The sequence below is a fragment of the Enhydra lutris genome, unplaced genomic scaffold (assembly GCF_002288905.1).
Source record: "Enhydra lutris kenyoni isolate GAN:26980312 unplaced genomic scaffold, ASM228890v2 scaffoldscaffold10, whole genome shotgun sequence".
In the NCBI taxonomy this organism is placed as follows: domain Eukaryota; kingdom Metazoa; phylum Chordata; class Mammalia; order Carnivora; family Mustelidae; genus Enhydra; species Enhydra lutris.
The window spans coordinates 28,125,232-28,148,430 of NW_019154094.1; the positions used below are offsets into that span (position 1 = coordinate 28,125,232).

The 23,199-nt window shown below is 43.7% G+C and overlaps 1 protein-coding gene across 1 annotated transcript; it reads left to right on the top strand.

The window, feature by feature from the left end:
* Positions 1–10,120: 10,120 nt before the first annotated feature.
* LOC111143773 (G protein-coupled receptor 27) lies at positions 10,121–11,561 on the top strand. Its single transcript, XM_022497625.1, has one exon. It carries the CDS (start codon positions 10,121–10,123, stop codon positions 11,252–11,254), a length of 1,134 nt encoding a protein of 377 aa, XP_022353333.1. The 3' UTR covers positions 11,255–11,561.
* Positions 11,562–23,199: the final 11,638 nt, after the last annotated feature.

Consider the following 23,199-nt stretch of genomic DNA (forward strand, 5'->3'; position numbering starts at 1 on the left):
ATGCCTTCTCTTGATATGGGGAAGAGACCAATAAGGTCTGCTCTCATCACTTCTATTTAACGTTGCACCAGAAGTTCCAACCAGTACAATAAGGCAAGAAAAAGAAACAAAAAGTATTTGGATTGGAAAAGAAAAAAATAAAAGTGTCTTTATTTGGTGATAATACATTTATCTATGTGAAAAAAAAAAACACCTCACAGAACTTACCCACAAAAGCTACTAGAATTGGTAAGCTTAGCAAAGTTTCAGGATGCAAGATAAATACACAAAAATAAATTATGTATTTACATAATGGCATTGACAGAAACTAAAGTTTTTCAAAATGCCATTTATAATACTATGAAAATATGAAATGCTTATGAAAACATCTGACAAAAGATGTAAAGAACTGAGTGCTAACAACAGAAGATTACTGAGAGAAATTAAAGCAGACTTAAATAAGTAGACATATATGCCTTGCTCACATACAGAGAGCTGTACTATCATTAAAGTGTCAATTCTCCCCAAACTGATCTACACACAATCCCAATTAGAATCTCAACAGGTCTTTCTGCAGAATTTGATAACTCGATTCTAAGATCCATACGTGAATGCTTATGGCTTAGAACAGTCCAAACAATTTGAAAAAGAACAAATCTGGAAAAATAACACTCTCTGATTTTAAAGCTTATTAAAAAGCCGCAATAATCAATAAAGTATGGTATTGGCATCAAGCTAGAGAAAGTGAACAGAAGAGAGTGTCCAGAAATAGACGGAGACATATATGAACAATTGATTTCTTTGACCAAGATGCAAAGGCAATTGCATGAACAGTAATGGTCTTCCAACAAAGAGTGCTGGAACAAGAGGATATCCATGTGCAAAAAATAAAACAAAAACTTCAAGCCATAGCTCACACCATTTACAAGAATTGGCTCAATGCAGAGCATAAAACTAAATGTAAAACTTAAAAAAAAAACAAAAAACTTCTTGAAGCAAACATAGAAGAAAATCTTTGTGACTCTGGTGTAAGCAGGAAAGGGACCAAAACTACATCTATAAAATAATCCAAATTGATACATGGGACTTTGTGAAGATGAAAATCTTCTGCTCTCCAAAAGACACTACTGAAAGAATAAAAAGATAAGCCATAGACCAAGAGAAAATATTTGTGACTCATGTGTCTGAAAAAGAACTTGCTTCTAGAACACATAAAGAACTCTCAAAAGTCAAGAAAAATAAGTGACTTAAGGGAAAAAAATGGACAAAAATTTGAGCAGACTTCTCAGAAAAGAAGATATATAGATGGCAGATAAGCCCATGAAAAGGTACTCAATGTCATTAGTCATCATTTCCAACCTGGTAGAATTCTGCTCCTAGCCACACTACTGCAGAATAAAGGCAAAATAAGGGCATTTTCAGATGTATAAAAGTTTAAAACAGTTACCTCCAAATCACCTTTCTCAGGAAGTTTCTGATGCACATACAACCACCTAAGAATGAAATGAAAGAACAAAACAAGAAAGAGAAAGATGTGGGTGTCAGGAAATGGGAGATGTGACATAGCTGGGAACTGAAGAGGCCAGCATGATTTTGATGGAAAATGCGAGGGCAACAGCTGTGCAGAGAGCTGTCCAGACCAGAAAGAAGAGAAACAAGGTTCCAGGAGAGAGGTCTCCAGGGATGAAAACACTACCGATCGACCAGATGATGAGAAACTTCAAGATTCTGTCAGAAAGTCAGAGGTCAAAGTGGCACATATCACATTAAGGGCAGGGAGGGGGAAGAGAAAAGATAATTATTCACTTTAAGGAAGACAAAACGGTGGTGCAATTGCCACAACGCAATTATGTGATTCCCCTGGGATCTACACTATCCCACATGGAATCTCATGACCCCACATCTCACTAATGCTAAGCGGACTTGAACTTGTACTCATTAAGTGAGCTTTATGCAGGTTAGAAAGCAATTTAAGAGAGGCAGGGAAGGGGTGAGGGTTCAGAGGAGTGGAGCTGTTTAACCATCATGTCAAATAAGAAATGTGCCCAAGTCATTACCTTCTGTGTGACTTGTTTCACTGTCCAAATCTGTCTGCCTTGTCTCTAAGGTAAGCCTGGGTCTTACTCTTGAAGCTGCTCTCCCCAAAACAACGGTAATAATTCTGGCCAATGAAAGAGTCTGTCTCTGCCTCATCTAAATCAAAATCCAGTGCCAAGGCTGGCGGGTAGGGGGAGAGAAAGAATTGGTATGCGTGTGGGATGTGTACACGTACAGGGGGTGGGTATTTTAAATAGTCACTTTCCTTTCTCATTACAAGAAAGTCGTTGCATAATAGGTAAGACAGCGAATTGAGAAATAGGAGGTACATCTCTAGAGATGTGTCTTGTGGGTCTCCTTTCCACAGCTCAGAGCATTTTATAAGGATGTGCCCCACGATCTGTTATCTTACAAATTACCGTCTCGGTGGTTCCTGGTCTGGACAGCAACAGTGATCAATGCACAATCTGACTTCTGAGTCAAGAGGACAGAGGTGGGAGAGAGGATGATAGCAGCAGAGCTCTGCCACATGCGGTTCATACCCTTAGTCCACACACAGCAGGGGCACAGTCCAGGGACAGGTGTGACCCTACAGTCTTCTGCATTCACAGAAGCACCGTTGTCCAGGGGGTCGCACTCAATCTCTAAAAAGCCAAGTTTAGGGTCACATCATGACTTAACCACTAGAGGGAGTTTCAACAGCTATTAAGCATAGTGGGAAAGAGAGGGGTCACCTAAAAGGCGGATTTTTTCTCACTTCGAGCCGTGGTTGTAAATCTTAGGGGGAAAAAATGACAGAAATACAAAAAAGAGAGAGAGAGAATTTAAATGGTGATAACATGTTAGTGCAGATTTTTGCTTCTTTTCCATATTGGAAGGGTTCATTTTTCAGGGGATTAAAATACTGCCTACAACATAATGGTTTTTCTCAACTCTGTCTCAAGTGGTGCAACCCCCAGTTTAATATTTATATGATATCGATAGGTTTTCCTTTGTTATGAGTTCATCAATGCAGCCCCGTACATATTTGCTAAGCACTTGGGCCCATCAGGCCAGACGGTCTCAACTGTAACCTTGCTTCACCACTTTGTGCTGCGTGACCACAGACTTTGTGATTAACTGCTCTCATTAACATGAGACTCTGGGCTCCTCTTCTGTAAAATAGGAGTATAGGGCTTTGTAGGAGTAAATTGCATAATGTATGCAAAACCCCTCTAGAACATTAGTGGGTCTAAAAAAGACTAGTCTTCTAGTGGGCAGACAGCACAATATAAAGCGACTAAATAAGAATTTTACCCCCTCCTTCCAAGTTCACTTCTGCATCAAAGCATGTAAAAGCTGAAGCCGCCCAAAGAGGCAACACGTGACCACAGGGTAAGGCACGACTTATTTCTGTGGTTCACCCCAGGAAAGGACATATGAATTCACACCTTAAAGGCATACATTCACTCAGAAAGCAGGAACAAGAAGTTCCCATTGTTTTCCAGGGCCCTATCCACCATTCATTCATTCATTTTTAAGTAGGCTCCACATCCACTGTGGAGCCCAGCTGGGGCTTGAACTTCCAACCCTGAGATCAAGACCTGAGCTGAGATAAAGAGTTGGATGTGTAACTGACTGAGCCACCCAGGTGCTCCACCATCTACCTTTCAGAAAGGACACTGCCAAAGGACACAGAGGTGACCTGACTATATTATGAATTTTTTCACAATTCCGTATTTTCTTAGGACATTTACAGAGTTGGGGAACTACTAACACCACCCGAGTTTAGAACATTTTCAGCATCCCCCAAAACAAACCCAGTAACCCATTAGCAGTCATTCTCCAATCTCTTCTACCCTCAGCCCCTGGCAACCGCCAACTTACTTTTTGTCTACATGGACTTGTCTATTTGACATTTCGTATACACAGAACCCTATAGTACGTAGTCTTCTGTATTTGGGTTCTTTCTTTCAGCACAATGTTTTCAAGGTTCATCCATACTGCCGTAGATATCAACCCTTCATTCCTTTCTATGAGTGGGTATTCCATTCTATGGACCTGCCATATTGTGTTTATCCATTCACCCGCTGACGGACATTTGGATTGCTTCCTCCCCCTGGCCCTTCTGAAAAACACTTCTATAAACAGTTGCGTATGAATTTTTATGTGGAGATTCTTTCATTTCTCTTGATTATATATATCTAGGAGTCTAAGTGGGTCATATGGTAACTCTATGTTTAACTTTTTGAGGAACTGCCAAACTATTTTTCTGAAACACCTACATCAAATTACATTCTTGCAGGAGGGTTCCAATCTCTCCACATCATCACCAGCATTTGTTATTGTCTTTTTGATAACAATCATCCTAGTTGGTATGAAGTTGTGTCTCACTATGGTTTTGATTTGCATTTTCCTAAAGACTAAAGATGTTAAGCATTTTTCCTTGACTTTATTGGCCATTTGTGTATCTTTCTGGGAAAATGCCTATTCAACTCCTTGGCCCATTTTTAAAAATTGGGTTATTTATCTTTTTATTGTTGAGTTATATGAGTTCTTTATATATCCTGTACACAAGCCCCTCACCAGATGTAACTGAAAATATTTTCTCCAATTCTATAGGTTGTCTTTTCGCTTTCTTGAAGGTATTCTTTGAAGGACAAACTTTAAAAGTTTTTAATAAAATCCAATTTATCTATTTTTCATTTTTTAAATTTATCTCTTTGCTGGTATATCAAAGAAATCACTGCCTAATCTAAAGTCACGAAGTCATGAATATTTATTCCTATGTTTTCTGCTAAGAGTTTTATAGTTTCAGCCTTGCTTCTAGGACTATGACCCATTTTGAGTTGATTTTTGTATATGGTTTGAAGCAGGGGTTCAACTTCATTCTTTTGCATGTGCAGAACCCCAACCATAAAAAGAGTTTTCACTACAGTGTTACACTACACCACATGTATACACATAAAGATACTCATTCAACATATACATGCGGCAAGAACAATATTTGAGATAGGAGCTGACCATCTTCTTCCCCTATTTTCCAAACTATTCTTTCCCAACATTCAAGTACAGAGCAGGCAGCCTTCCTTTCCTACGACAGGTTTATGTCAAGGTGGCCTCCTGGCTTTTATTTTTCCAAACACCTACATTCTGGAAGCACAGATTCCTAGGAGAACTGACCCAATCCTAGAAACACAAGGAAGGACTGGTTTTTCCCACTGTCGGAGTAGATAGGGATTCTCCAGGGATGAAGCAGAAGGGGAGAGGGGGGCTTCTGACAGACAGGGAACCTGCACTTGGTATCCTAGACAGTGCTGAGAGGGTGTGTGGCTACATCGATATCATGGGCATCTCCGTTCAGGTTCTCAACCCTAAGTCTGGCGGGAGGCGCTAAGAATCACAAAACCACAACAACGACCGACCAAACACTGGATGGAATACCTGACCTACACAGGCACACACTCTCCTTAAGGACAGCCTGCCATGCAGTGTGGGACTATGGCACACCCTGAAAAAGCAGGCGTCGTGATGAAACCCAAGAAGCACTGAAAGGTTTACATTTTCTCTCCCCACCAGCAAGGCCTAATGAGCATTTAGAGTCAGAAATGAGGTTCCTAGGAAGAGGGGCACGAGTAATGTAGCCTTGATTTTACAGACCGACCTTCACACCGCCACACAAATTCTGAGGAACCTCTATGTATATGGCATTCTGTTAGTCTAAGCTGGGGCAAAAAATACAGAAGCTCATCAAGACATGGTTAGCCAAGGCTAGTGTGGTAACAGCAAAAAGAGTTACTGTAGTAATCACTTATTACACACCACCTGTGTGCACACCCTGTGTACACTCTTTGTAATGGTTCATATCGACAATCTTCCCCAGAACAGACCTTTGAGATTCAGAGGTTTAAAGGATGCAAGGGACATGGCTAAAGATGCATCCTCGTAATGTGTGGGGTTTAGATGTGCACCCAGGTACACTAACTCCCAGTCCCTTTTCATTTCTACAGTTATGACTCCCTCCCATGGAGAGGCTAATGTGAGAGCTCTCCTTTGATAACCCAGTATCCAATAGGTATAGACTCTAGCTCATGTTTTCTAAGAGTTAGGATGGGCTTAAATCAAACCAATCTTCTCTGACTCAGTATTCAATGCCCCCATTAGCAGGCGACTAGTCAGGGATCTGAAGTTGGACAAGAGAGATCAGCCAAATTGGCTTCCATGACCATGGGACCCATGACTTTGAGTCTAACTGTCAAGATGCATCAACCAGTTCCTCTAGTTTGGATTCCCAATACCACTGACACTGTCTACAGGTGCAGCAAAAGAAGTGACATAATTGATTTGGGGGTGGAATCCCAACTTTTCTATCTACGTACAAAAGGAAGAATTTGGTTATATGCAGAACAGACATTTTGGTCATAGAAAAAAGTCTCATAGAGCTGTTTTGCTTTGAAATGCAGCAACTTAAGTCTGTGCCTTAGAACTATATTTTAAATTCTTGTCTGATGCTTCCTAAAAACAATAAAAGGAAAGTAAGTTGGTTCTGGCAATAAAATGTTAATAGTTTTTCCTTAAGTATTAATCTACTGAACAAATGTTGAGAATGAAAGTCGTAGTCATGTAAATGCTGTGAGAGCCATGATATATGTATTTTCTTTTGCTGCTTCTGCTATTTGATCTTGGGCAAATAACTAAACCAAATCTTGAATCCCAAGCAGAAGCATACTGAACCATAGAGAGAAGTAGAAAACACATGGAAATATAAGTTATAAGAGACAGATGTCCCTCCTTTTGTGTCCTTTTCTGAGGAATAAACTCATCCCATTTGGGATTATATAATCATTTAACTTTCATTTTCTCATTGACACACTGAATATCATCACTGATGACCGTGATGACCGCCAGACAGTCCACCAGCCTGTCTTATAAGTCTTGTAAATGGCAACATTTGAGACTCCATGAGGTGAAGTGACTTGTCCAATGTCATGTGTTCATTAGGACAATTAATATTATTATTTCAACTAACCAATCTAAGAGTGAAAAGACCTGGATTCGCCTTTGCATTCAGCCATTAATGAGACTCTAAAATAAAAGTGTCAGATAAGATGGTTTTGAAAAATCCTTCCCTCTCTGAAGGGGCTATAAATCTTTGAACATGGACTTCAGTAGTTCTTGTTTGTTTTTCTTTCCAGAAACTCAGGAACTTTCTTTGCGGCTATGAGTAAGACACAATACAAACAGAAGTTACGAGTTTGAGAGTCGAGACTCTGCCTTCCAATTCCAGCCCTTACATGTATGAGGAGGGAAAGCCTGAACAGATTACCTAACCTGTCCACCTCATCTGCAAAGCAACGACTGTCCCAGTACCTACTACATCCGGCCCTCACAATGATTTAAATGTTTAATGTTAAACATTTAACATCGGGGATTCAGGGGTTTCAGCATGGTGCATGGTACAGAGCAAATACTCTGTAAACAGAGGCTGCCATTAACATGACAGTAAAAGAACCAGATTTGGTGTCTTTGTGTGGGTTCTAAGAAGGCATCCCTTCTTTAGGGCAGAAGCAGCCCAAGTGCTAAGGTCCACTTGAAGGCAGGATTTCATTCTTGGCTATGGTCTGGCTTTCAAAAAAAAAAAAAACCCCAAGCAAACAACAACAATTTCCCAATCTCCCTTCCTGCTAGGGGTAGCCAATGATGTGTTTGTAGTAGGATAAGACTTCTCAAAAGCTCTCCAGAGGGGGCCTACTTAAATGGCAGGAACACTTTTGCACTTCCCTACTTTTCCTTTGTTTTTGCCTGGAATGCAGAAGCAATGGCTGGAGCGTCAGCAGCTTATAGGTCCTAGGGGAAGGGCTAAAAGACTTTCAGAGATTCCGTCCTTGAGCCAATAATTCAAGGCCAGCAACCACTGACCTCCGGACTTCTTGTTTCATGAAGAAAATAAACACACATTCACATTCAGGCTACCAGTATCAATATGCAATTCCTAGCCAAAATATTCTCCAAAATCTATTTCTCTTTTCTGTCAACAAATATTGCAGACCTACAAGGTCGGCCACCTGTTTATACTTGGCCCCTTTAGGAGTCCTAAGACAGACTGTCATTGGCCATCCCTTAAATTTTTACAAAAGGTCCAAACTGTCCTCGAGGTCCTTGTTACTCAGTGTGGTGTGAGGACCAGTAGCATTAATGGCACCTAGGAACTTGTTAGAAATGCAAAGTCTCTGGCCCCATCCCAGACCCACTGAGTCAGAATCTGCATTTTAACAGGATCCCAGTGATTTCTGTGTACCTTACAGTCTGAGACTCGGACTAGACTTCCAGGCTCTACTCTGTCCTTCCTTTTAATTAAGCACTACTGCCAAAAGAATCTTCCTGAAGCACAGCCCTAACAATATCACTCTCCTTGGGATACTTCAGGTTACCTCACTGCCTATAGACTAAAGTTTAGACTCCTTAGCCTGATGGTCAAGGCCTTCCATGAGCTTATGTTCTCCTGGAAAGGCCCATCAAAGTGCTGGTCATGCACATCGTAGGTGGGCAATAAATAAAGTTCTGTGTAAAAGAAAAAATAAAAAAAAAAAATCAGGGTACCTGAGAAACAACATATTCCTCATTTCTGTTTTGGGGATAGAGTAGCACCAAAACCAAAACCAAAACAAAGACCCCCCCACCCCAAAAAAACAAACAACAATAAAATCAGCCAAAAAAGCAAAACAGACATGGCCACTTGCCTTCATGGAGCTTACAGACAGGTTGGAAGGAGAGAAGTCTAAATAATGAAACGACCAAACAATAAATGATAAGTGCTATGAAGAAAATGAGCAGGCAGCAGTACCGAACAAGGCGGACTGGTCAGAAGGATGGCCCGCAGAGTGGGAAGCTTGCTCTGGGGCTGGACCAGGCAGAGGGAAAGGCACATGCAAAACCTTGAGAGAATTTGGTGTGTTTCACGACCGGAGCACGGGCTGCCCTTTCAGGCTCACCCAGAAAAGAGATTCCCCTGGAGAAAGGTGTCATGGGGTGCACCTGAGAGAAAATGCTGTATTTCTGTTCCCTGACATAAGTCTTCACTGGCACCACAGGTGAGGCCAAGAGTAGGGCACGCGGCAGAGTCCCTGAGAGTCCAGCTCTGGCAATCAGACCCCGCGAAATCGGAGTCCCCGCTCGGCCACTTACTGGCTCTCAACTCCCTCGAGCCCCAAGCTTCTGCTCCCTCAGGTATAAAGTGATGTTAAGGATAGAGCCAACTTTGGAGTTGCTGGGAACGTCAGGGAGATAACGCTTGTAGAGCTCCCCCAAGACTGCCACCCGCATCAGGGCTCGCCTGAAGCCCGGCGGTTACAGGATGACGACGGTGACGATCGCTACTGTTAATCATTAGCTTGCGGCCAGAAGCCTCGACCCCCAGATTCCGGTCGGCCCCCGCCTCCCCAGGCCCCCCGACCTGCCGTCCCTAGCCACCTCCCCCTGCGCACGGCCACCGTGACCCCAGCGCGGGCGCCGGACGCCGCCGCCGGACCCCCGTTACCTGGGGCCAAACGCGACTTGTCGCCACCTCGCGTCCTGGGCCCTGCCTCCCTCCCGGCCGCCTCCCGGGCCCGCGGCTGCCGCGGCGGCGCCCCCAGCCCAGCCCGGCCCCGGCGGCGCGGGCTGCCTCGGCGGGGCTGGCGGCGGCGGCCACGTTGCGCGCCGGCGAAGGGGGAGGGGGCTCCGCGGCGGCGGCGGCGGCGGCGGCGGCAGAGGCTGCGGCGGCGGCGGCGGGCCCGGCGGGGGGCAGAGCCAAGAGGCGCGGCGGCGGCAGCGGCGGAGGAGGAGGAGAAGGCGGAGGATGCGGGGGGCTGCGGGCGGCGGCGCGGCCCTGTCCGCAGTGAAGCCCGCGACGCCCGAGGTGCAGGGAGTGGCCGTCGCCTCCTGCGCGCATCATTCCTGAGATGGCGGCGGCGGCGGCGCGGCGGCTCGGAGAGCCCGGGAGGGGCCAGCCGGGCGCGGGCTGATCCCCGCCGGCCGGGAGCTCGCCGGAGGGCCCGCGCGGCGGCGGAACCCGGGCGGGGAGGCCCGGGGGGCGGCGAGGCCGGGAGAGGCCCGGGAGCGGAGCGCACGGCCCGGGGAGGCCGCGATGGCGAACGCTAGCGAGCCGGGCGGCGGCGGCGGCGGCGAGGCGGCCGCCCTGGGCCTGAAGCTGGCCACGCTCAGCCTGCTGCTGTGCGTGAGCCTGGCGGGCAACGTGCTGTTCGCGCTGCTCATCGTGCGGGAGCGCAGCCTGCACCGCGCCCCGTACTACCTGCTGCTCGACCTGTGCCTGGCCGACGGGCTGCGCGCGCTCGCCTGCCTCCCGGCCGTCATGCTGGCGGCGCGGCGTGCGGCCGCCGCGGCGGGGGCGCCGCCGGGCGCGCTGGGCTGCAAGCTGCTCGCCTTCCTGGCCGCGCTCTTCTGCTTCCACGCCGCCTTCCTGCTGCTCGGCGTGGGCGTCACCCGCTACCTGGCCATCGCGCACCACCGCTTCTACGCCGAGCGCCTGGCCGGCTGGCCGTGCGCCGCCATGCTGGTGTGCGCCGCCTGGGCGCTGGCGCTGGCCGCGGCCTTCCCGCCCGTGCTGGACGGCGGCGGCGGCGGCGAGGACGAGGACGCGCCGTGCGCCCTGGAGCAGCGGCCCGACGGCGCCCCCGGCGCGCTCGGCTTCCTGCTGCTGCTGGCCGTGGTCGTGGGCGCCACGCACCTCGTCTACCTCCGCCTGCTCTTCTTCATCCACGACCGCCGCAAGATGCGGCCCGCGCGCCTCGTGCCCGCCGTCAGCCACGACTGGACCTTCCACGGCCCCGGCGCCACCGGCCAGGCGGCCGCCAACTGGACGGCGGGCTTCGGCCGCGGGCCCACGCCGCCGGCGCTCGTGGGCATCCGGCCGGCGGGGCCCGGCCGCGGCGCGCGCCGCCTCCTCGTGCTCGAGGAGTTCAAGACGGAGAAGAGGCTGTGCAAGATGTTCTACGCCGTCACCCTGCTCTTCCTGCTGCTCTGGGGGCCCTACGTCGTGGCCAGTTACCTGCGGGTCTTGGTGCGGCCCGGCGCCGTCCCCCAGGCCTACCTGACGGCCTCCGTGTGGCTGACCTTCGCACAGGCCGGCATCAACCCTGTTGTGTGCTTCCTCTTTAACAGGGAGCTGAGGGACTGCTTCAGGGCCCAGTTCCCCTGCTGCCAGAGCCCCCAGACCACCCAGGCCTCCCTCCCCTGCGACTTGAAAGGCATCGGCTTATGAGGGGCTCTCGAGCCACGGACGCCCCACCCGGCCTTTCCCTTTGGCTCGGACAGTGACGTCGTCCCTCCCCTTGCGGCCCCCTTGTTGATTTTCTAAGCTGCCTTCGAGATGACTCTCCAAGTGGATCAGCACTTGGGCTGTACAGAGAGACTACTTTTTCGAGGGGGAGGGATGGGTTTCGATGTTCCAGCCCCACCCCAGCTCCGTGCATTTGTCCTAAGTGTATTTTCATCCTGACAATAGGCCTTGGAGTCTTTGTACTGGTACTGACTGACGTCTTTTATTCTATGTGTTTTTCTTTCTTCCTTTCTTTTTTTAATACAGGCTAAACTAATTTTCTTCATGCAACGTTTCCTAAAGACCATGGCCAGTTTTCTACAGAAGCTATTTTTGACAACCTCAAGTGGCATTACATTTTGCAGTGAAGTAGAGGAACCTAGGGGGACTTCACAAGTTTGACTTCTTGAGGGTCTTCTGTTGGAAGCAGGAGAAAGGGGGAGAAATTGTCTTAAGTTCCCTCTGAGTTGCCGGCCGGCCGTGGGGTCCGTTGCGCTGCCCTGGCTCGTTGAAAGGGTTGAAAACTTTGTTCGGTATTGATAATGAATTTAAAGAGCAGAAACGGGAATGTAAAGTTGCAAGGCGGTGTTTGTAAGCAGTAACAAGTAATGGGATTTGTTTCCTACCTTACTTTCTACTACTAGAAAATACACATCAGCTACAACTGCTCTCTGTATTATACCAATCTTGAGTGGAAACATTTCTGTAAAATTGTAACTTTTAAAAGAGTAAAAGTGTTTTGGTTAGTGATGGTGTGGAGAAAATACAGTATTGCATGTTTTTGTGCTGATTGTGGCTCACGGATTGGGAAGGCTCTGAGAAGCAGAGTACGAAATCAGAATTGCTTAGGTATTTTTTGCCAATAAAGATTAAAATACGTTTAGGGAAGCAGCTTGTGCTTTGAGAAGCCCAGTTTTATTCTGTCTTATGAAACGAATTTCCACTTTGAAAATGGTTCTTCTTTTGTTCATGGTATAAAAGAATGGAACATAATGATACTCTACTTCTACAAGACAAAGCATTTCCTTAAAATGTTTGCTAGGTTAAGCTGTGCTGTTCATCTGATGGATATTTTAAATTAATAATGACAACCATAATTTTAAATACTTGTTAGACATATTGTAATCTTAAATGGAAAGACTAAATTCTGCAAGTACTGTATAATATTTTTTGCTTATAATGCTACATTTTTATTAATGTACCTTACGTTTTGAGGATTTATATCTGTATTTCTCTTTGCATTATACAAATATACCAGTATTTTCATTCTGGAGTGGTTTCTTGTTGCTGTTGCCTGAGGCTGTGACTGGTGGTAAGACACTTCTAAATATGATATTCATGTTCCATTAGCCTTTTGTGCATGCCTATTTGGTTGACCATCAGCATATTTAAGACATTTGGAGTCTTGTTAACTTAAAATGCAAGATAAAAATCTGCAAATCTTCTCTTTAAAGAAACAGTAGATGTATATACTGCTTTTATAACTTTTTTAATGAACATACAAAACACGAGAGTGAGCATTTTGATAAAAATAACTAAATAAGGTGCAGTAAATATCTTGAAGTTTACTATAATTGAGCATAATATGAAGTGTTCAGTCCCAGAGGCATAAGCCAAAATAAGAAGGGGTGGCCAGTTTATCTCTGACAAAGGCATTGTTTTGCTTGTAGCAGACAGTCTGTGAAGATGGTCTCATATTTGGAAAATATGACTAAATATCACCCTATTTCTTCCCAGATCATGAGACCAGATAGATATTAATTCTCCAAGAGCAGCTTGTCAGAAATCTCAGCTAACCTGAAGACAGAGAGGCGGGGAAGTAAATCTCATCTTAAACTGCCTCCCTCCCCCATTCTAGTGATCCATGTCAAAAAAAAAAAAAAGAAGAAGAAGAAGAAGTCTCTAAGCCAATGTGATTTTCAGAGTATTTAACACCTGGCATGGCTCAGAGACCAAGTCATCTGACTCCTGAACACATCCAGCCTTACACAGCAGCCTGTCGGAACAACCCGTGGGCCCTATATATATGGCTTTGAGTTCATGGATATTTTTTTCATAGGAGAATCCATAAGCCAGTGATCCTCAAATTTTAATATTCATTATAATCACATGAAATGCTTGCAGAGTCCAGAGATTTCGTATTAGGAGGGGTTGAGGTTGGACCCAAGAAAGAACATCCTTAAGAGGTACCCCAGTTGGCCGGAGAGAGACCAATAGGCCTTTGTGTTCAGACGTAAGATCTATTTTAGATGCCATGTCTATAAACTCGGTTATCTGGTTTTGGTTTTGTTGTGTTTTATTCTGATTAGATGGATGATTTCTAATGAGAGTTCAGGTGAAGAGTAATGAGAAATGACAGCCAACTGTAAAGGGAAAAGAAGAACAAAGAGAGGCAGAGAAATGAGCTATCTATGGGAATAGTGTGTAGAGGCAAAACGCCCCTCACACCTCCACAGTTTTTTGGATCAATGACTCTATTAACATGTACTTTGATTGCTAATTATATTAATAAAACATCATCAAGAAAAAGTTTAGTTGTGTTTCAGAATACTCTACTTGTTGTACCAGGGCAGGTACAAGGTCTTTGGGGAAGACTTCCATTAAAATAGCTCGTTTGTTTATTTGGGAAGTTAATTTAGCACATCTCTACCCTCCCCCTGCTCCCATGAGATAACAAGTTCTCCCTGAACTTGAAGCAATAGAAAGTAGATTTCTTGTATATAAATCTTCATCAGCACATCCTGGCATGGAACTACTGGGTCAAAAATAAGAATTCTTAGGCGTTTTCATATCATATGTCAAAAAGTTTCTCAGGAAAAGGATTATTTATATTTCCACCTGTGTTCCCTTTTTTTAAAAAATGAAATATCTCAAATGGGAAAGCTGTAATAAATCAATAACCATAATGACAATAATCTCTGTATCCATTATCCAAGCTTGACAAATCTTACCAGTTTTGCCATATTGGTTTCCACTGCTCTTTTCTTTCCTTGACTCTTTTTTCTTATCTTTGTTCCTCTTCTCTTACTGCCTTTCTCCATCCTTTCCTCCCTCCCTTTCCTTTCTTCCTTTTTCCCCTTTCTTCTTCTCTCTTTTTAAGAGAAATAAAACAAGACAATTATTTTTGCCAAGTCTTTGGTCTCACTACCACCCCCTACCTTTTCTAATGCCCTCCCTATCTGCTAAGAGGTAAAAGGGTCCTGGGTCCTAGGGCTGAGTTAGGGGTTCATTTTGCAGGGGGATGACTGGATGGGCAGGATTAGGTCTACCCTTTATGGTCTTCCTGAGGCTTACAGGATGGAGTGCAAACTTCTTTGCCTGCCACAAAAGGCCTTTCACTGTCCGGCCCCTCCATGCCCCTAGCCTCATCCTCTCTGTGCATTTCCATCTCTTCCTTCTCTGATGACCTTTGTATAAGCTCTCCTTGGAAAGCCCATGTCCCCTTCTCTGTCTGGAAATCCTTCACCCACCCCTCCAGGGTAGAGGCAATAGTCACGATATTTAAGAACTGGGATGGCAGAGGGCTAACTCAACTCTACATCCATACCCCTGGGTCCTGGCTGACCATCAGGTTTGTGCTGGCCCCAGATCTAAGATTTCTGCCAGCCCTTCTAGGCCCAGCCACCCCTCCTCTGGGTTCTCCTGGACCATTTTGTTTACCTGCATGAATCCTCATGTGTGGCCATGGCTCTCAGCTCCCTTAGGTCTCACCTCTTCCCACTCCTTTCCCAGGCCCTGTCTTCCAGCCACTCCATTAATGCCAGTGCCCTGAGCAGATAATACTGTCATACCTACATGGCTTTACATGCATTGTTCCTTGTGTCCAGAGTCCTCAGGCCCTTGACCCCAACTCAATTGCTACTAAGCCTTCAGATGTAAGGGATGAATTCCCAGATATAAGAGGTGAACTAACCTATGCAAAGAAAGAGGGAGTTCATTTTAGGGCAGACCCTGCAAAATATTCAAGTCTCCAAACCCACGCATTAGATCCAAGTGCCATGGTGGTAGCAAATGTATCGTCTTACCAGCATTTTGAGTAGTCTTTGCACCAAGATGGCCTAGGTTATAGAATGTAGTGGATGCAAAATACCCTTCTCTAGTAGATGTGTTTTTCTTTGTCACCTGCCAAGACCACTGAGTTTCAGGATTCCCTCCATGAGGGGTAAAGGAGGCAATGGGAAAACCTTCTCTACTCACCCTCATTCTAGACCACTGTGGCACTATTAGCTGCTTCTGGAGTGAATGGAAGTTAAGGCAGACTTGATCTGACTCCAAGGGGTTCCTTATACCTTTCTTCCAACTGAGGCAAGACTTTTGGGGTCCAAACCAGCCCACGAATAGAACTCTCTTGTTTTCCCCCACCCCCATTGCTTCCTTTCTTTTGGGATGTTTTGGTGAGGATTAGATGCTTGGAGCCACAGCAGCCATCTTGCAGCCATGGGAAAAGATACTATCAACACAGTGAAGGTAGCAGACCAGAAAAATAAAAAGAACAGGCATCTGTCTTAACATTGTTGAACTATTTAACCAAACAAGCAACCTCATATCTACAGACTCTGGTCTTGAAATAAATACTACTATTGCTTCAGGCACTAGTATTCAGTGCTTCAGGCACTAATATTGTTGGGTTTTTATTTATTTTTTTATTTTTTTAATATTGTTGGTTTTTGAAATAACAGTTAACTGCAACAATACTTAAAATATTCAACTCTCTCCACTCCTTTGATGGGTATGCTAGATATCTTGGAACCGTATTTACAAAGTTAAAAAAAAAAAAAAAGACTTATTTAATCACTCTTTCCAACTATTGGGTCATTCAGCCTGCTGTTAACTGTTAAATTAACCTGTCTCTGGAGAAAGTAGATTTGACTTGATTTCTTAGAATGAAATAAATCTGGAAGATTAAAAATATACCTATTACTAGGCTGGTTTTGATCAGTGTATGTTTAAGATTTTGATTTCATAAATCTAGTTACAAGAGGAGGAGGACACAGGGGTATGGAAGGTCTAGTTCTCTTGCTAATGAGTTAGCAAGCTAAGTGGAGAAACCTGGCAAACATGCCCCAAACCACAAATCAAGTCAGAACATAACATATGCCCAAAGGGAGATCTAGATAGAAAGCTTGGGGATAATGAGGAGATCAGACATCATAATCAATTGTCTGAGACAGGCCCTAAGCATTCTAGCTCTGGTTACCCAAGTGAGGAAAGCAGAAAGAACCAAAAGACTGGAACAAAAATTGCCCAGTTTCCATGTTCCCCCACCTCTCATGTTCTTAAGTTACCTTCTCACTCACACATCTTCCCCACTCTGGTGTCCATTTTTAAAGTGAATCCCTCTAGGGGCCTCTGGGGGCTCAGTTTGTTAGGCATCTGCCTGGTTAAGTGTCTGCCTCTGGCTCAGGTCATGATCTCAGGGTCCTGAGATCGAGCCCCTGGTCAGGATCCCTGTTCAGAGAGGAGTCTGCTTCTCCTTCTCCCTCTGATCTCCCTCCCTGCTTGTGCGCGCTCACTCCCTCTCTCTCTCTGCCTTGGATTAAAAAATAATAATAAAAGAAAAAACTTTAAAAAATAAAAAATAAAGTAAATCTCTCTAATGCAATAAAACCACCTAATTCTCTCCTCAGCATTTTCTATTACACTTCTCTTCAAATATCCAAGTGCCAGTAAAGAATGTAGCCATTTTAATGAAGTTTGTTACACAAAATCTTGCCTCAAGGAGAGCCAGCAAAGACATTATTGGTTAGAAGAGTCAGACAGATAGTCTTGAAGAAGACCACTCCACTACCCTCCCAAAAGAAGAAAAAGTAGCAGGTTTACCCCACAGAAAAGGGTATTTTGTGCTTTGGGTCAAGGATAAGGGAGGGGGAGAGACTTAGTAGGTATTTAACTCACTCTGTGTCCTGGTTGCAGTCATGTCAGATAAACAGCTTGAAATTTATATGCACAAGTCCCAAGTCTTGAAGTCACCTCAAATTACACAGTGAAAACAGGTAAAACTATTTTAAGTTGCAATGTCAAGGCATAAATGCAATTCTTTTACTTCTTGGTAACATTAGACAGACAGGTACATTAAGGTTATTATTATTTGGCTTCTAGGAGGAATAATTTAGTCATTTATAAATTAAGATTTAAGTGGCCAGCCTACGCTAGGTGGAGAACATGCAAACTATTGGTTAAGTGTATGTTTTAAAATTTACCTGATTCATTTCTATTACCTGAATTATGCCAGCCTGTGTAGCCTTCTAGGATGGGAAATCTTATTTTCTGCCCGGCTATGATATCTGAGAAGCACATACTGTTTTTTGGTTAGGACTTGTCTTGGAACCTGCAAAGTGTAATAAACGGTTTCATTTTCTTGAAATATAGATGTGCTGCAATTTCAAAAGGCTTTGAAAAATTATCAAAGTTTCAATGCTGACTTAATACATCCCTTACAGAATATTCTCTGGAGATCATGAAATGTAAATGCATGAGACGATGAAAATTTTCCTTGTCTTTTTCATGTAACATATTTTTCCCCTTTTATTCCTCCCTGTGTTTCTCCCATGTGTTTCCTGAGTACTGACCAATTTGCATGGCGGTATGCTTCGTAGAAGAGGCAGAAAGAGAGGAGATAAGGAAGAACCCCTGTCCCACGTATTTCTTCGGCAGAGTGACATAAAGAGTGAACCTGTACAGTGTGTAATTCTTTCAACCCACAGTCACGAGCCATTTAATTAGCATATCTATCTTGAGGAATTATGGGATACCCGGAGCTATTTCTAGAATTTGATTTGCATAATTGTTCTAATCCTTTATGAGTATGGTGACATGTGGTCTGACAAAAGATTTTTTTTTAATTTCTAAGTTACCTTATAAGTTTTATAAAGATATTAGAATTAAACACCTTTAGATATATATTTAATAACCTGCCTCTATTGAAAGGAACACAATTATACAAAGGCATAATTAGTCTTCGGCTAATGGCATATTATTTTACTTTTTGCTACTTGAAAAAACAGCTTTGTTCACTGAAAGTTTGTCATTTGAAGTTTTTATCTAGCACCTCTTGGTGAGATTAAAATTCACTTAAACATCCGAAGAAAATTTATAGCTGTAATGGACCTCAGTGATGTTCCCTGTCTCTTTCTTAATCCATGGGTAGATGACATATTTTAGAACAGTGGGAGCAGGAAATGGATTTACGCATTTTCTTAGGTTGCTTACTTTTATGTCTAAAAATTTCCATAATAAAAAGTTTTTGGTTTGGGGGTACCTGGGTGTCTCAGTCATTAAGTGGTAAGCATAAAGCATCTGCCTTCGGCTTGGGTCATGACCCCAGGGTCCTGGGATGGAGCCCTGAATCTTATCAGGCTCCCTGCTCTGCGGGAAGCCTGCTTCTCCCTCACCCCCTCCCCCTGCTTGTGATCCCTCTCTCGCTGTCTCTCTGTCAAATAAATAAAATCTTAAAAAAAAAAAAGGTTTTGTTTTGCCTGGATGAGCCACATACACTCAAGCCAGCCTCAGCCCCGCCTATAGGGAACAGGTCCATTCCCCGTCACACTGAGAAAACTCAGTTTGGGAAGCTTACCAATAGCTATTCAGATCTAACAATACAAAAACACAGTCTTCTCCAACTTCTTGTAAAGCTTTTGAGTTTCTGCAACAGAAACGTTTTTCACAAATTATATCATATTTTACTCAAGACAGTGAAAATCTGGATTTAGACAACGTGGAAATTTGCTCAGAAGTGCACTATAAAGCTATGATATCTCTCATCTGTGACTGAGGTTATTTTATGTGAGCCCTTTGCCTTAAGCTTTAAAGAGTGGCTTATAAAAAAATGGCTTCCTTGCAACAGTAAACTGTACAGAGCTGATGTACAACTGAGAGTTCTTTGGTTGGCTATTAAAATGTATCCAATGTTTACCTTTTCATGATTTTGAATACAAATGATACTTTATTTTCAGCAGACCTATTTTGTAGAGCCCCACTTGGAGGTTTAACTTATCTTTTAATACTGTCATCTCAAATTTTGTTTGATACTGAAACAAAATTTAGGGGCCCCTGGATGACTCAGTTGTTAGGCAGCTGCCTTGGGCTCATCAGGTCATGATCCCAAGGTCCTGGGATCGAGACCTGCATTGGGCTCCCTGTTCACTGGGAGGCCTGGTTTCCCTCTCCCACTTCGTGAGCTTGTGTTCCCTCTCTTGCTGTGTCTCTGTCAAATAAAAAAAAATCTTTTAAAAAAATATTTATACGAGCAGATGGAAAATATCTTCAGACTAAAACAGTATCTCTCGCAGGGGGACTATCTACCCCTACGCATTCACTTGGTAAAGTCTAGAGACATTTTGGGGTGTGACAGCTCAGGGGAACTACTGGCATCTGGTGGGTGGGGGACAAGCGTGCTGCCCAACAGCCTATAAAACACAGGATTGTCCCTCAGAACAAAAAATGGCCTGGCCCAGAATGTCTGTAGTGTCGGTGTCCAGAAATCTCCACTAAAGTGAGTGGATGCCTGGAAACATCCCTTCCAGCTGCCGTTCCCGGGGGGCAGGCCATGGTCTTGCCTGGCCAGCACAATTCATGAGTAGGGGCCCCAGGGCTCCTTCATAGGGATGAAGAACGCCGTGGACACATGTATGCACGTGATATAGATGAGACTGTGCTTTTATCATCAGAAATCAGGTTCACATCATGATTTTCCACTTTCTGGCTTTTACTCTCTTGTGGCATATATAAGTTTTATTTAAATGCTTACTAGTGGGAGTTACTCATTTACAATTTGCTGCAACATTGGACTTTCTCGAGCACTGGGATGATTTATGGGCCCTGTAAGATGGGATGAAATCTGGAGAGATATTGGAAAGTGGGGCTGGCAGAGGGGCCAGCTGGGAAAACTGTCACCTGGGAGGGTTTGCCTGGAGGAAGAGATCCATGGCTCCGTGCCCTGCCTCAGGGCTAGTGCCAGAGCCCAGGGACCAGCTAGGCTGCATCCGGCCTGCTTCCCTCATCTAATTCCAAGAAACTTTGAATAGACTCCTCAAATGAGCTATGACACTGCAGCTAAATCTCTCACACGGGACCCTTCTGTGATTATCCTTCCAGAAGTCGTGGTGGGGGGGGAATTCCCTCAGACAAATAGATTCATTTATGCTTAAGGATCATGGGAACTTCTGAGGGTGGCAAGAAAAGGCAAGACAATTAGCTACTTCTAATCTGACTAGAAAGTTGTCTTGCCAAAGGGTGTCCCAGGGGAGCAGTAGCTTTCCTATAGAAGCATATTTCTTTATTCTTTCTCAGTGGCTCTCAATCATGGGTGCACCTGAGAATCAAATAAGTAGCTACAAAAAAAAAAAAAAATCCCATTTTTCAAATCAAAATGGTCCTCAAATTTAATCCTCTCAAAAACTGAGGTTAGGAAATTCTGAGTGGGATGAAATTTCTGATATTAAAACCAATGAAGAAGAAAATTGGCTTACATGTGTGATCTCTCCCTGGACTGACTTTGTAGAGCTCCGACCACAGAACAACACTGAAACACGCTGGGAAGGATGAAGGTCTTCAGTTAGATAAGAAGGTCTGTAAGGAAATAGTTGTGGCACAAACTCTTCCATGGTTAAAAAAAAAAAAAAAAAGTGATGCTTAAAGAAAAAAAAAGAGGTTGAAGTCAGAAATGACAGTTTTCATGAAAGTCAATGTTTGTAAAGGAATCTAAAGGTCCACCTGAGTTTGGCTGGTGCTGGCAGAAGATCTATTTCTATCTTAGAATGGATAGAATCCATTCACAATATTTACATCAAAGTAGACTGCTGACTTTAACAACTTCTTATGTAAATTCTCACTTTGCCTTTCCTTGCAGACATTCTGGCCTATGAGATCTGGCCAACTTCAGTGAGAAAGCATCCTGGGGATGGGAAGAAACAGTACCACAGTCTTTATAGTGCAAGACTTTGTGTGCTTTGCATGCATTTATCTTAAAAAATCTCTATGGAACATGACTATAAGATTTTTGAAATAATTATTTGAAAAGTGCTAACTTCGGTGACAAGCTAAAAAGAGTACTAACCAAATAAAGTTGTAGGAGTTATTCCCCAATAAAAATAATAACCCAGAGCAGAGATACCAAATGATGAAGTTCTGTTTTTCTTTGAATGGCGGCGAGCAAGTCAGGAGACATGGTTCTGTTTCCCACACACACTTTACATTCCTTGTCCTGGCTGTGTCCTATGGTCTACCTCTTTGTAGTGATTTTTTTAAATTGAATTGGTATATGTAAAACTAAAATTTTATGAGTTTGTTAGATTTTTTTTTTTTAACTTGGGGGAAAATGGATGATTGATCCAATCAAGTGTTTACAATTTATGGAAAAGGGTGTCTCAACCATTATATGAAGGCGACATTTAGCCCAACGGCTGCAGTACGTTTCTTTATCTGTAATTCCACTTGCTGAAGTCGGTGTTTTTTCCAACAGACTCACTGAGGAATGCTTCTTGCACACATAGGAAACTGAACCAAAAATAATACTTCTATGCCCAGGTATGGTAATGAGTACAGCAAAATCCCATACATTTACAGGACACATTAGCCCCAAGGGTAAAGTTACACACAACGTGCAACTGTCAGCCTTGGCTGAATCAGTAACTACAAATGGACAAATTTTTCCTTTTTTTTTTTTTTTTTTTTTTTTTGCAACAGCCGGTTGGCATGGTCAAGTTTAGTCAGTTAAACACATTTCATAAGTTGTTTATTTGCGACATTGATTCCATTTACAATACTTGGTGGGGTTTTTCAAGGTTCTTCATCACTGTTCGGCTAGCACCTAGCCTCCTGCCTAACGGCTTGTGATAAACACTGGGTCATGATTTGCTGAATCAACAGTGACATCATAGGAGTCCATTCCTGATTACAGCCAGTTTAGCACGTCACAATCTTCCTTCATGTTCCCAAACCTCACTGATTTACACATTGTTTTTTGTACGACCTTAAGATTCATGCAAACAGAACTTTCCTGTATGTAAAGTGAGTGACAAGCAGGTCTTGTGAGTGCCATCTGCCCAGCATTGGGGGTCTTTGCCCATTTTAGAATGTGAGCTAAGAGAAAGCTGCTTTTAATAAAAACTGACGACAACAGTGACAAAAATAAGGATATAATATTAAAATAAATCAAATGTTATACAATACTGTCATTATTCTGATACAGAATTTTTACACAGCAATATTGATATAGGTACACATGGCAGGATGTCAGGTAATCCATTATAAGAGATCTTCTGGTTACAAATGAAGTTTAAATTACAACTTAATACCGATTTTAAAATGGTAACGGGGGTTATGCCAGATTAAAATCAATACTTCCTCTTCAAGTGGCATTTTCTGGAACATCTCTGTGAGACTTCAAAAAAAAAAAAACTTCATAAAGAGAAAGATAAATAAATGTAATGTCATGTTGTAAAAGTTTTTAGTTTTTTTTTTTTTAAACCAACCCAAATCTAGATATATGGACTAACTTGACTTTCCCTTCCCTCTGGACTCACTCACACCTGTCACACAGTGGACCTGAAGTCTTGTTGCATGGACAGGTTCCGTGAAAGTTTGGAAGCAGTCCAACCTCTACTCCATCTAGAAGTCTGGAGTGTCTAGTTCAACTACACACCCTTCACTGTTTAAGTATCAGGCAAAAAGCTCGAGTCTCAACAGTGATTCTGCAAGCAAATAGAGTCTGTGGAACAACCCTGCTCCCCACTTTCAAAGGCTAGAGGACTGGTGAGGGAAATGGTGAAAAATAAAGTGAGAGCCTTAAAATTCTTTGAAGACAGAAAAGAGACCCCAGAGTGTGTGTATATGTGTATGTGTGTGCATGTGTGTGTGTGTGTGTGTGTGTGTGTGATGGGCAGGGCTGG